The following is a 14,467-nucleotide window of genomic DNA, read 5'->3' as shown; positions in this document are numbered from 1 at the left end:
TTCTGGATGAGTTGTAGGGGTTTAATGGCACAGGCAGGGAGCCCAGCCAACAGCGAGTTGCAGTAATCCAGACGGGAGATGACAAGTGCCTGGATTAAGACCTGCGCCGCTTCCTGTGTGAGGCAGGGTCGTACTCTGCGGATGTTGTAGAGCATGAACCTACAGGAACGGGCCACCGCCTTGATGTTAGTTGAGAACGACAGGGTGTTGTCCAGGATCACGCCAAGGTTCTTAGCGCTCTGGGAGGAGGACACAATGGAGTTGTCAACCGTGATGGCGAGATCATGGAACCCTACACACATGCACATACACACATATGGTGAATGGACTGCACTGTCTGTGACTACTCACTGACACACTGAAAGTTGGCTTATTTAGGTGACCATTGTAATACATTGGAGTAATAAGTATGTAGGAACGTGATTGTTGTAGCTTGACTATAAACCACTTGGTAACTGCAGAATTTTTGACATTGACAACATACAACATATACAACTCCCCTATTCATATTCATTTTCTCTCTCTCTCTCTCTCTCTCTCTCTCTCTCTCTCTCTCTCTCTCTCTCTCTCTCTCTCTCTCTCTCTCTCTCTCTCTCTCTCTCTCCCCCCCCTCTACAGGAGGATGAGGAAGGTTCCACAGAGGAGCAGGAAGAGGAGGACTGGGAGAAGGCATTATCAGTGGAGAGGTTCGGGGACATCATCACTGAGTCCGTGTTCAGCAGTGGAGAAAAAATGGGCCGCAACTACAACGAAAAGGATTTTGAGTGTAAGCCCTTTCACCAATCTGTAGACTTCTATACTGGTATGCTTTTGTAGAACACAGGGAAAAAGTTCCGAGGATGTCTGCTTTTAACAGTTTTTGCTCACATAAATCAGTGTTGGGGTTCCTTAAGCCTGCCGGTTTAATGCTTTTGGAAACAGATTGATATCGGCAAGTCCTCATCCTAGTAAAGTTGTCAGTTGGACTACTGTCATCGCCACTATAGATGGCAAGCAAATGAAACAATATTTGGATATAGTGTAGCTTATCCCCTAAAAGTACCCTTGTTACCTTGCCATATTGTAGTGATCTGTTAATAGCTAGCTAGCCAATTTGACATGGTCCATCAATTAATGTAGCCTACATCATGCCTGTCAGCAGCAATCGTAATTGAACACTCTTGTTACTTAACTGTGCTAGTTGGAGAAGAAAAGTACATTTGGTCTACTTAACACTAAATGTTCAGCCAACTGAACAACGTTTCTACCTGTAGCTTGCAAAGTAAACATCAACCAACAGCACCACGGCAAACACGCCCTAGGTGCCTACACCGGCACATAAGCATGCAGTTACTTGCTGCTTAACTGATGATAGAGCTAAATGTGAGCAATTGATTTGCATGGAATAATCTGAAATCTGTAGGTCTGACTTTTGCTCTTCATGAGGTGATGACATTACAACCAAATAGTTAACATTTATTTAACAAATGGCACGCAGTTGTCAATGGTTTTAGCGGAGCTCTGGGTCTGCTTGCCCCACAGCAGGAAAATTGAACACTCTACACCATATAGTGACTTTTTATTGAAAACAACCTGTAAGATGTTATAAAGGGGCTGTAAATGCTCATAACACTTCTTCACAATGCACTATGCCGGCATGCTTTGCCATTATTCTCACTTAAACTCCTACGTTCCCTTTCACAGATCATCGGCACACCTTTCACCACACTCACCACCCCCTGTCCACCCACCTGCCCCCGCCCCAGCGCCTACGCAAGCGGGTGCTCAGCATGGACAGCGACCGCCGGCGCAAGAAGAAACGAAAGAAAAAAAAGACCTCCATGCCGCCCTCGGAGGTCACGCCCACCATCCATGAGGTAGATGAGGAGGAGGAGGCGGAGTCTGAGACAGAGGGGCGGGACCAAGAGGCCACGCCCACTGAGCAGCCTGACAACCAACCACAGGTAATTTAACAAAGAAAGTTGGGATAATGTCTGACGGCCAATCAGAATGCCTGCACAGCAAATTCCCCAGTGTTGATGTAACACTTTATTCTTTATACAGTGCGCTACAATGTTTTGAGTGTTGCAAGTAGAAGTCTAGTATATTAATCTGTTATATATATTTATTCATTCAGTATATTAATTTCAAAGCCGATCCAGAGAAAAATGTCCGTCACGCTCAACATGTGATGTGTGAAGTTGGCTGGGGATTTTGGTCTACTGTGTAATACGAGACCTTTAATAAAAAGCGGGCAGTAGCTGACACAGGAAAGATGAAGATCTGCCAAGTACTAGTCTAACAGGTGCCCTAGAGAGAGAGGGAGAGCTAGGAGTCCTATGTTCGACACCTTGTTCGCCTGACTGGGACAGGACAGCACCTGACTTGAACTGACACTCACGGTCCAGGCACTTAAACTCAATCAACTGGCCTTTAGATTGAACCTTCAGATGAAGCTGTTAGGGATTCCTTGTACTAGGACCACTGTAACCAACTACGTCTCCTCTCAGTTTAGCTTGGGGAGTGAGGAGGATTTGCAACCGGCTCTCCCCTTCACTTCCTTCCACATGGAGAGCGAACAACATCTGCCGCCAGAGAAGGCCACACTGGCCATGGCAGAGGAGGTGGTGGTGGAGGAGGAGGAGGAGGAGGAACAGCAACAGGAGGTTCGGGATCAACCGGAGGATGAGGAAGGTGATGAAGAGTCCAACAACAGGTGGGCCCAGTAGCGAGCAAGACAATAGACAGTATATTGGCTGTGGTGTGAAACAATTAGTATTTTCAAATCAGGCATTTGTATTGTTCACTACGATATCCAGTAACCATCCAACACTTCATATTTTGTTAACACACCTCGCCGTAAGGCACGAGGTGAAACTAGGATGTTACTAGCTAGATTATATGCATAATAAATGATACATTAAGAAAACGCAAAACTGAAGTGCACTAAAATAGTACAGTGCCTACTATATTTGTTTTGTGAGACAGAGGTCCGTACTTAACATTTTAAGATCTTCAAAACCTCATCAAACAATGCAAATACCAGCTCGTCCTACTATGCTATTCATTTTGTACACTTCAAACAGTCAATGCTCATTATGCCCGATTCCAGTAGATTTCTGTTTTTAAGTGAACATCTAAAAACATCAAAGCATTTCAAGTGCCTTGCAAAAGTATTCAGTCCCCTTGGATTTTTTCAATCAATCAATCAACATATTTTTAAAGCCCTTTTTACATCAGCAGATGTGACAAAGTGCTATACAGAAACCCAGCCTAAAACTCCGAACAGCAAGCAATGCAGATGTAGAACCACTGTAGCTCGGAAAAACTCTCTAGAAAGGCAGGAACCATGCTTTGGGTGGTGGCCAGACCTCTTCTGGCTGTGCCGGGGGGACGTACATGGCCATTAAGGCCAGATTGTTCTTCAAGATGTTCAAAAGTTCATAGATTACCAGCAGAGTCAAATAATAATCACAGTGGTTATAGACGGTGCAACAGGTCAGTACATCAGAACTAAAAATAGGAGTGCCAAGCACAGGAAGTAGCTCTTTCAGTAGTTTAGTTGGAATAGAGTCCAGTATGCAGCTTGAGGGTTTAGAGGCCATGACTATTTTCATTAATGTGTCATGAGATACAGGGTTAAAAAATGTGAGTGTCTCCATTGATCCTAGGTCATGGCACTTCTGTGCTGACTCAGGACAACTGAACTTTGGAGAAATACACAGATTCAAAGAGGAGTCCGCAATTAGCTTTCTAATGATCATAAAGTTTCTAATGATAATGAAGTTAATTGAAGAAGTTCATGAATTCATCACTACTGAAGTAAAAGCCATCCTCTCTTGTTGAATAATGCTTTTTAGTTAGCTTTGCGACAGTATCAAAAATACATTTTGGATTGTTCTTATTCTCCTCAATTAGGTTGGAATAATAGGATGATCGAGCAGCAGTGAGGGCTCTTCGATATTGCACGGTTCTGTCTTTCCAAGCTAGTCGGAAGACTTCCAATTTGGTGGAGTGCCATTTTCGTTCCAATTTTCTGAAAGATTGCTTCAGGGTCAGGTATTTTCTGTATACCAGGGAGCAAATTTCTTGTGACAAATGTTTTTTTGTTTTTAGTGGTGCGACTGCATCTAGAGTATTACACAAAGTTAAATTTAGATCCTCAGTGAAGTGGTTAACTTAATTTTTGTACTCTGACATCCTTGGGTAGGTGGAGGGAGTCTGGAATGGCATCTAGGAATCTTTCAATGATCCTTGGTTGGGGTCTGAGCGGATTATTTGTTACGATTGCAAACATAATAAGATGGTGATCCGATAGTCCAGGACTATGAGGAAAAAGTCAGCCAGTCCACAGGACAAATCTAGATCCAGGGTCCGGAGACGTTGGACAAAACCCACAGAGTTGATGATGGCCCCGAAAGCCTTTTGGAGTGGGTCAGTGGACTTTTCAATGTGAATATTCTAGTCAGCAAAAATGATCTGCCATGACTACACAAGGTCCAATAGGATTCCAGGGAATTCAGTGAGGAACGTTGTATACGGCCCAGGAGGCCTGTAAACAGTAGCTATAAAAAGTGATTGAGTAGGCTGCATAGATTTCATGACTAGATTCTCAAAAGATGAAGACGTAGACTTTTTATTTTTTTGAAATGTTTCGATTTTTGCTTTGCTGTTGTAAATGTTTACAACACCTCTGACTTTGCAGGATGCACGGGGCATATGGTCACTAGTATAACCAGGAGGAGAGGCCTCATTTAACACAGTCAATTCATCAGGCTTGAGACATGTTTCAGTCAGGCCAATCACATCAATATTAGTTAATTGACTATGACTGCCTTGAAAGTGAGGGATCTAACATTATGTAGCCAAAATTGTGAGATGTGAGATATCACAATCTCTTTCAATAATGACAGGAAAGGAAGAGGTCTTTATTCCAATGAGATTGGTAAGGCGAACATCACCATGTTTAGTTTTGCTCAACCTAGTTTGAGGCACAGACACAGTCTCAATGGGGATAGCTAAGCTGACATCACTGACTGTGCTAGTGGCAGACTACCTAAGCTGGCAGGCTGGTTAACAGCCTGGCCTGTACCCTATCTCATTGGGGAGCGAGATGAGTTAGAGCCCGGTCTTTGTTGATAGATAAGATGAGAGCACCCCTCCATCTAGGATGGAGTCCGTCACTCCTCATCAGGCCAGGCTTGGTCCTGTTTGTGGTGAGTCCCAGAAAGAGGGCCAATTATCTACAAGTTCTATCTTTTGGGAGGGGCAGAAAACAGTTTTCAGCCAGCGATTGAGTTGTGAGACTGCCATAGAGCTCATCACCACCCTAACTGGGAGGGGGCCAGAGACAATTACTCGATGCGGACACATCTTTCTAGCTGATTTACACGCTGATGCTATGTTAAACTTGGTGACTTCTGACTGTTTCATCCTAACATTGTTAGTGCCGAGGTGGAGAGCAATACCACTATATTCTCTACACTCGCCAGTTTTAGCCTTAGCCATCACCATCTTCAGATTAGCCTTTGTGTCGGTAGCACTGCACCCTGGTAAACAGTGTATGGCTGGATATTGCCAATGACTGGGGTTTTCAATTTGTGTGAGCAAATGGTGGGAGGCTTCGGCGGCTCAGATCCCGTAATGGGTGGAGGAGAGACCGGAGAAGGTGCGGCCTCTGACTCCGACTTGTTGCTTAATGGGGGGAACCGAATGAACATTTGTTGGCTGAATGAGCGACACAGGTTGAGCACGCCAACACCATTGCTTTGCAGAAGCCTTGAGAAACTTGTTCGGCTGCAGGGACTGTGAAAGGGGATGTCTACTACTATCTGTACTTACTGGTGGCACAAACACTGTTTCATCCTTTCCTACACTTAAATTGCCCTTGCCTAACGATTGCATCTGAAGCTGTGCTTGCAACACGTCTATTCTCACCATAAGGCAATAGTTACTGTGTATATTATGAGTACAGCGACTGCAATTGGATGGCATAGTGCTGATGTTAATGTTACTACTTAGCTTATTCAGCTGGTGGAGGTCCTGTCGAACCATGTCACACTAAAGCATCAGGGGTGAAAAAGTGAAATGAAAAAAGTTGAGCGAGGAAGAAATGAAGACGTTGCTAAGTGTATTAAAAGTATAAACTGAAAAGTTTGGCAGATAGACAAGTAGTAACATGCAGCACGGCAGCACGGATACAAGTCCGGAAGTTGAGGGTGGAGCTAGCTGGCCGCAGAGCTTCACATTTTATTGTGTTACAGAGTGGGATTAAAATGGATTTAATTGTCATTTTTGTCAACAGTATACACAAAATATTGTGTGTAGATTGAGGGAAAAACTATTTAATACATTTTAGAATAAGGCTATAATTTAACACTGTGGGAAAAGTCAAGGGGTCTGAATACCTTCCGGAGGCACTGTAAGGTCTCTCAGTCAAGCATTTAATTTCAAGCACAGATTCAACTACAAAGACCAGGGAGCTTTTCAAATGCCTCATAAAAAAGGGAAGTGATTGGTTGATGGCTAACAATAACAAATCCGACATGAATATCTTTAATCTTCATGGTTTAGTTAATAATTATGCTGTGCATTATGTATTAAACATCAAGACACCTCAAAGATATTGTCATCCTTCTGAACTGAGCTGCAGGAGAGGAATTTAACTGCTCAGGGATGTTACATTGGTGATTGTAGGGCAGCTACAGAGTTCAATGGCTGTGATGGGAGAGAACTGAGGATGGATCAACAGCATTGTAGTGACTCCACAATTATGACCTAAATGAAGTGAAACAAAGAACACAAATATACAAATGGAATAAATGTTTTGTCCTATATTCAAAGCCATATGTTTGGGGCAAATCCAACACACCACTGAGACACTGCCTCCTTATTTTCAAGCATGGTGGTGGCTGCATCACGATATGGGTATGCTTGTCATCAGCAAATACTGGGGAGTTTATCAGGATGGGGCTCAGCACAGACAAAATCCTAGAGCAAAACCTGCTTCAATCTGCTTTAAACCAGACACTGGGAGATGAATTTACCTTTCAGAAGGACAATTACCAACAACACAAGGACAAATATACACTGGAGTTGCTTACCAAGAAGACAGTGAATAAGAACCAAGAAGACAGAGGCCAAGTTACAGTTTTGACTTAAATCTGCTTGACAACCTATGACAAGACTTGAAAATCGCTGTATAAGCCATCTTGAAAGACCGTGACTAATTTTGAATAGCATAATATGCAAATATTGCACAATCCAGGTGTGCAAAGCTCTTTGAGAGTTACACAAGAAGACACAGAAGACTTGCTGCCAAAGGTGTTTCTAATATGACCCAGGGAATTGAATTATTTTGCAACTAATACATTTTATTACATTTAAAAATATATATATATTTGTATTGTATCTTTTCTTTTTTTCCTTCCACTTTGACATTACAGAGTATTTTCTGTAAATTGTTTATAAAAAATAATACTTTTGCAAGACACACACTGTATGTGTCTCAAATGTCCAAAGTGTGCCTGTTACAATCATGTCTCGGGGGGGGGGGGGGCATGTACCCTAGATATGATCTGTACTGTATGAGTAAACGCATCTGGCTCATTAACAGCTATGAGAATATGAATTATTTGGTAATGGTTTGAATTATGTATGGAAGCATCCTGGGAGGTGGAACTGTGGAGCCCAGGGACATATTCATTAGGGCACAACGTAGCAAAACATTTTGCAACAGAAAAGAAACATGAGCATTTTTTATTGGAAATTTGTTTCTTACGTTTGGAGCCTAATGAACACAAACCAGGTATTGTCTCTCCCCTCTGCAGGGCGGTTAATCTCAATGATTTATTATTATTACTGCAGTGAACAAGAAACGAGGTAACAATGTCATGTACTGTTATGCCATCGTTGCCTGAGTGAACGCAGCCAACGACTCACCTTGTGAGGAAGCCAGTGTTGTGGTGAAGATATTGTACTGCTGTGCTGTGTTCTGGCGCCCTCTGTTTCAAGATGGACCACACTACATCCAACAATCTGACCGCTCCCAGATGATTCATACTGTGTGTGTGTGCCAGTCAAGATGTTTGTTTGTATAGACTGAGCTCATGTTAATTTTTGAAGAAGAAAAAGTAGAAAGTAGATACTCGAGTTCTAATACTTTGGGATGAAAAGCACCACTATGTAATGGTTTATGGCTGTTTGTCCTTCATGATAGTTGATGCAATGGATTACAGATATTTACCTGACATACTTCTAAAGCAAATATTGGAAGAATTTTTACGATGGATTTTCACACATACTCAAGTGAACCCCACTGTCCTCCCCTCCCCAGGTGCCCCCCCTCTGTGGACCCCCCTAGTGTGACCACCTGCGGCTGGTTCAGGAGGAGTCCCCTCCACCCTGCACCGAGGACCAGTTACGACCTGCGGGAGCGCATCTGCATCGGCAGTATGACGACCATGGAAACAGCCGTGTACCAGAAAGTGCCCACTGACGACGCTGAGGCTGAGATGCTGGCTAGCGCTGATCTGGACGACATGAAAAGTAAGACACACACACACATACTTAAACAGAGAGAATGGACCAGTCCCCAAATCAACCACTCTAGGCAGCCATCGGGCTGGAGAGCTGACCCCCAAGCAGCACGAATCAGACACACCTGATTCTACTAATCATCCGCTTCTCGGTACCTTGATTGGCTGAATCAGGTGTATTTATGTAGGGCTGGAGCAAAAGCCTGCACACCCAGCTCCTGGAGGCGGGTTGACCATGCATGGCTTAGCCCCTGTTTTCTGAAAGGCATACCATTTTTAGTTTGTGCTGGTTCAAATGAACCTAGGCCATACTTTGCGACTTGGAACTTAGTAAATACATTTTTAGCCAAACTCTCGGTTCCACAATCGGCACCTCGACGGACAGGGAGGACAAAACCCAGTCAGCATCCTTCATACCTCACAAAAACAGGTGGCTCCAGTTGCCTTCCCAGTTGTTCTGCGGGGGAAGATTGAAGGGATAAAAGTACAGGGATAAAATATCAATCATAAATCACTTACCACACACAGCATGATGTACTGATGCCCCAGTACACAAAAATAAATTGCTGGGTTAAAAACAGCCCACTCTGTTGTAACGTAATGTAAATAAAATGTGGAAAAGGTCAAGGGGTCTGAATACTTTCCGAATGCACTGTATTTATGACAAGGGGGATTGAGGAGATAATAGACATTGTGTCACCTTATATTGCTGAATAGAATATCCCAAAAACATTGTGAGAAATAAACATAGGCCATATAGTGGTTTGGGCTAATGTGAAAACATAAACCAACTAATGGTTCGCTCAATAAAAGTTTATGATAAGTGATTATTCATCAAAGTAAGGTTTAGCTACTTACCAGTTTGATAACTGTCCATTTGGCGAAGCAGGAGCAGGTATGTGTCTTCAAATTCTTTTTGGAATACAGAAAATGTTACCAGGACACCAGTGATTTTGTTGACAGCAAAATCCCTTAGGTCGCAAAAGCAAACTAACTGCTCCTCATCATCAATAAGTTACTCTATGTCTGTAACAATTGTAGTCACATATTAGAATTCTCTGCAGCACAAACATTACTCATTTTTAGGCATTGGAGCATAATTGCCACCTCTGTACCACCAGTCTGTGTTGATGCTGGAGATGGGTTGGGGCTCCAGACCAATAGCTCACATAGAACAGATCTACCTTTTCTTAGACTTGCTTTCAATGAGAATGACAGATCTATAACTCACATTTCTATGTGGATTTTTTTGGGTTGCCCAAAAAGTTACATATTGCAGCTTTCAGTATCCTCACTACTTGTACTTTAAAAAAAAAAATCGGTGACATCAAACTCCTTATAAGGGCATATCGTGACGTTTCCCTCACGAGGGCAATCCATATACAGTTGTTACCCATCTCTGCTGTTGTTGTTTTTTTTCACCTTTATTTAACCAGGTAGGCAAGTTGAGAACAAGTTCTCATTTACAATTGCGACCTGGCCAGGATAAAGCAAAGCAGTTCGACACATACAACGACACAGAGTTACACATGGAGTAAAACAAACATACAGTCAATAATACAGTATAAACAAGTCTATATACGATGTGAGCAAATGAAGTGAGATAAGGGAGGGAAAGGCAAAAAAGGCCATGGTGGCAAAGTAAATATAATATAGCAAGTAAAACACTGGAATGGTAGATTTGCAATGGAAGAATGTGCAAAGTAGAAATAAAAGTAATGGGGTGCAAAGGAGCAAAATAAATAAATAAATTAAATACAGTAGGGAAAGAGGTAGTTGTTTGGGCTAAATTATAGGTGGGCTATGTACAGGTGCAGTAATCTGTGAGCTGCTCTGACAGTTGGTGCTTAAAGCTAGTGAGGGAGATAAGTGTTTCCAGTTTCAGACATTTTTGTAGTTCGTTCCAGTCATTGGCAGCAGAGAACTGGAAGGAGAGGCGGCCAAAGAAAGAATTGGTTTTGGGGGTGACTAGAGAGATATACCTGCTGGAGCGTGTGCTACAGGTGGGAGATGCTATGGTGACCAGCGAGCTGAGATAAGAGGGGACTTTACCTAGCAGGGCCTTGTAGATGACATGGAGCCAGTGGGTTTGGCGACGAGTATGAAGCGAGGGCCAGCCAACGAGAGCGTACAGGTCGCAATGGTGGGTAGTATATGGGGCTTTGGTGACAAAACGGATTGCACTGTGATAGACTGCATCCAATTTGTTGATTAGGGTATTGGAGGCTATTTTGTAAATGACAAAGTCGAGGATTGGTAGGATGGTCAGTTTTACAAGGTTATGTTTGGCAGCATGAGTGAAGGATGCTTTGTTGCGAAATAGGAAGCCAATTCTAGATTTAACTTTGGTATGGAGATATTTGATATGGGTCTGGAAGGAGAGTTTACAGTCTAACCAGACACCTAAGTATTTGTAGTTGTCCACGTATTCTAAGTCAGAGCCGTCCAGAGTAGTGATGTTGGACAGGCGGGCAGGTGTGTGTAGCGATCGGTTGAAGAGCATGCATTTAGTTTTACTTGTATTTAAGAGAATTGGAGGCCACGGAAGGAGAGTTGTATGGCATTGAAGCTTGCCTGGAGGGTTGTTAACACAGTGTCCAAAGAAGGGCCAGAAGTATACAGAATGGTGTCGTCTGTGTAGAGGTGGATCAGAGACTCACCAGCAGCAAGAGCGACCTCATTGATGTATACAGAGAAGAGAGTCGGTCCAAGAATTGAACCCTGTGGCACCCCCATAGAGACTGCCAGAGGTCCGGACAGCAGACCCTCCGATTTGACACACTGAACTCTATCAGAGAAGTAGTTGGTGAACAAGGCGAGGCAATCATTTGAGAAACCAAGGCTGTCGAGTCTGCCGTTGAGGATGTGGTGATTGACAGAATCGAAAGCTTGTTGTGGTAGTTGGTGATGTAAAATAATGATATAAAATAACACAAATATTTTAGGTGGAAAAGTACACATTTCCAGACTTAAAACTGATGCAAAATAGCTCATTCGGACGTACGCTTTCAATAAGACAATTAATTTATCTACAGTTCGCAGATTTGTGAATCATGCATTCACTGACAACGGAGCAGACTGAGGCCTGCATCCAGCAACGTCGCAAGTCACGTGGTCTGTTTTTGCAGCTGTCTCTCAGTTCTGCACTCCAGAGAGAGAGAGGTACTGTATTATTGTAGGTCGGGGTTCATCAACTAGATTCAGCCGCGGGAAGATTTTTTCTTAAATGGAAGGTCAGGGGGCCGGAACATAATTACAAATAATATGTTGACTGCAAATTGACCGCAAGAAGCCCAAACATATATAATATTTGACTTAAACATAATCATTTCAAACCTTGTTTACATTTGGATACTATCACATATCTCTCTCTATTATGCGTGGGAATATATTTCCAAAATTAAAATAACTTGGGAGCCAGTGGGGGAACCCTGCCATAGAGCATGTACCTGAAGGGGAACAGTGTAGAGAAAAATGCAATTCTAGGGCATTATTGATGTAAAAATATATTACACATCTGTCTAATAATATAATCTGTGTGTTATTCTATTTAAGGTATGTTGTTCATATACAGTACCAGTCAAAAGTTTGGACACGCCTACTCATTCAAGGGTTTTCTTTATTTTTTTTTTACTATTTTCTACATTGTAGAATAATAGTGAAGACACCAAAACTATGAAATAACACATGTGGAATCATGTAGTAACCAAAAAAAGTGTTAAACAAATCGAAATATATTTTATATTTTAGATTCTTCAAAATAGCCACCGTTTACCATGATGACAGCTTTGCACACTCTTGGCATTATGTCAACTTGTTTCACCTGGAGTGCTTTTCTAACCGTCTTGAAGGAGTTCCCACGTATGCTGTGCACTTGTTGGCTGCTTTTCTTTCACTCTGTGGTCCAACTCATCCCAAACCATCTCAATTGGGTTGAGTCGGGTGATTGTGGAGGCCAGGTCATCTGATGCAGTACTCCATCACTCTCCTTCTTGGTCAAATAACATTTACACAGCCTGGAGGTGTGTTGGGTCATTGTCCTGTTGAAAAACAAATGATAGTCCCACTAAGCGCAAACTAGATGGGATGGCGTATCGCTGCAGAATGCTTTGGTAGCCATGCTGGTTATGTGCCTGGAATTCTAAATAAATCACAGACAGTGTCACCAGCAAAGCACCATCACACCTCCTCCTCCATGCTTCAAGGTGGGAACTACAATTGCAGAGATCATCCATTCAAGGCGGTTGGAACCAAGAATCTCAAATTTGGACTCATCACACCAAAGGACAGAATTCCACCGGTCTAATGTCCATTGCTCATGTTTCTTGGCCCAAGAAAGTATTTTCTTATTATTGGTGTCTTTTAGTAGTGGTTTCTTTGCAGCAATTTGACCATGAAGGCCTGACTCACACAGTCTCCTCTGAACAGTTGATGTTGAGATGTGTCTGTTACTTGAACTCCGTGAAGCATTTATTTGGGTTCCAATTTCTGAGGCTGGTAACTCTAATGAACTGACCCTCTGCAGCAGAGGTAACTCTGTGTCTTCCTTTCCTGTGGCCGTCCTCATGAGAGCCGGTTTCATCATAGCGCTTGATGGTTTTTGCAACTGCACTTGAAGAAACCTTCAAAGTTCTTGCCATTTTCAAGATTGACTAAACTTAATGTCTTAAAGTAATGATGGACTGTCGTTTCTCTTTGCTTATTTGAGCTGTTCTGGCTATAATATGGACTTGGTCTTTTACCAAATAGGGCTATCTTCTGTATACCACCCCTACCTTGTCACAACACAACTGATTGGCTCAAACGCATTAAGAAGGAAAGAAATTCCACAAATACATTTTTAACAAGGCACACCTGTTAATTGAAATCCGTTCCAGGTGACTACCTCATGAAGCTGGTTGAGAGAATGCCAAGAGTGTGCAAAGCTGTCATCAAGGCAAAGGGTGGCTACTTTGAAGAATCTCAAATCAAATATATACACTTTTTTGGTTACGACATGATTCCATATGTGTTCTTTAATAGTTTTGATGTCTTCACTATTATTCTACAACGTAGAAAATTGTAAAAAATAAAGAAAAACCCTTGAATGAGTTGGTGTGTCCACATTTTTGACAGATACTGTATATATAGGGTTAGCGACTCTTCATTTTTTGGACAAATAAATGGGTAGCACTTGCTGGCCCATTCCACAATCCCTGGGCAATAATTAACAGAGGAGATCAGTTGCTGATTCTCCTTGACAGCAACCCTGCCCCAGGCCCTTCCTGCTATGACCCACCCAGCAAGGGAAGCCTTGACCAGATGCTCAGACCAGATGGAATTAGAACAAGAAACAGGGCACCCACTATGAAACAGACAGGCTATCAGATGTAGGCGATAGGACAGTAAGATGTCAGGCTACAGCACATATATCGTATAGCTCATATCCGTTCCACCTCCTCCCCGCCACTTTCCACTCCGACGAGTCCATATTGTCATTCAGTCACAGCACACAGCAGTATATTTGTGGTTTACAATGATAGTTTGATGTGGTACAGGGTTACAGTTTGACGTTTGATGATTGTTAACTGGCATTATGTAGGGAAAGCCCTGGCATAGTTTTTTAACAGGACATAACTTTAAAACATCCAGGGGTAAAGCATAGAGTATGTACTGTAGCACTGCATTTGAATCTAGTACTATAGCTTTCATGATAACCATTTGAAATGTTCGCAGAGATTTGGCCTATCTTACCCATGGCACTGTGAGTTCCATTGCCCCACTGAGAGTGTACTTGTTCATTCACTGAGAGTAACATGGCTGATGTGGGTTACCAGTGACCCTGCTTGGTAATGCTAGAGCATAGTTGTGATATGGATTACTAGTGACTATGCTTGACAATGTTATAGAGCAGGATTGTCTTGAAGCTTCAACTGGTGCTTATGTTCAGAATGCCTCTAAGCAAGTGAAAC

General features: G+C 42.6%; 1 protein-coding gene across 1 annotated transcript in view; it reads left to right on the top strand.

Moving 5' to 3' along the window:
- The first annotated feature begins 629 nt into the window (after positions 1-629).
- Positions 630-14,467, top strand: part of slc4a3 (solute carrier family 4 member 3) — a 56,140-nt gene continuing 42,302 nt past the window's right edge. Inside the window, exons 1-4 of the mRNA XM_064976133.1 lie at positions 630-766; positions 1,684-1,943; positions 2,490-2,695; positions 8,315-8,526. Of these exons, the coding sequence (XP_064832205.1) occupies positions 733-766; positions 1,684-1,943; positions 2,490-2,695; positions 8,315-8,526 (712 nt within the window). The 5' untranslated portion in view covers positions 630-732. The remainder of the gene's footprint in view (positions 767-1,683; positions 1,944-2,489; positions 2,696-8,314; positions 8,527-14,467) is intronic.

Source organism: Oncorhynchus masou, chromosome 10 (assembly GCF_036934945.1).
Source record: "Oncorhynchus masou masou isolate Uvic2021 chromosome 10, UVic_Omas_1.1, whole genome shotgun sequence".
Taxonomy (NCBI): Eukaryota; Metazoa; Chordata; class Actinopteri; order Salmoniformes; family Salmonidae; genus Oncorhynchus; species Oncorhynchus masou.
Note: the sequence above shows the minus strand (reverse complement) of the source record. Positions and strands in the feature narration are given on the sequence as shown.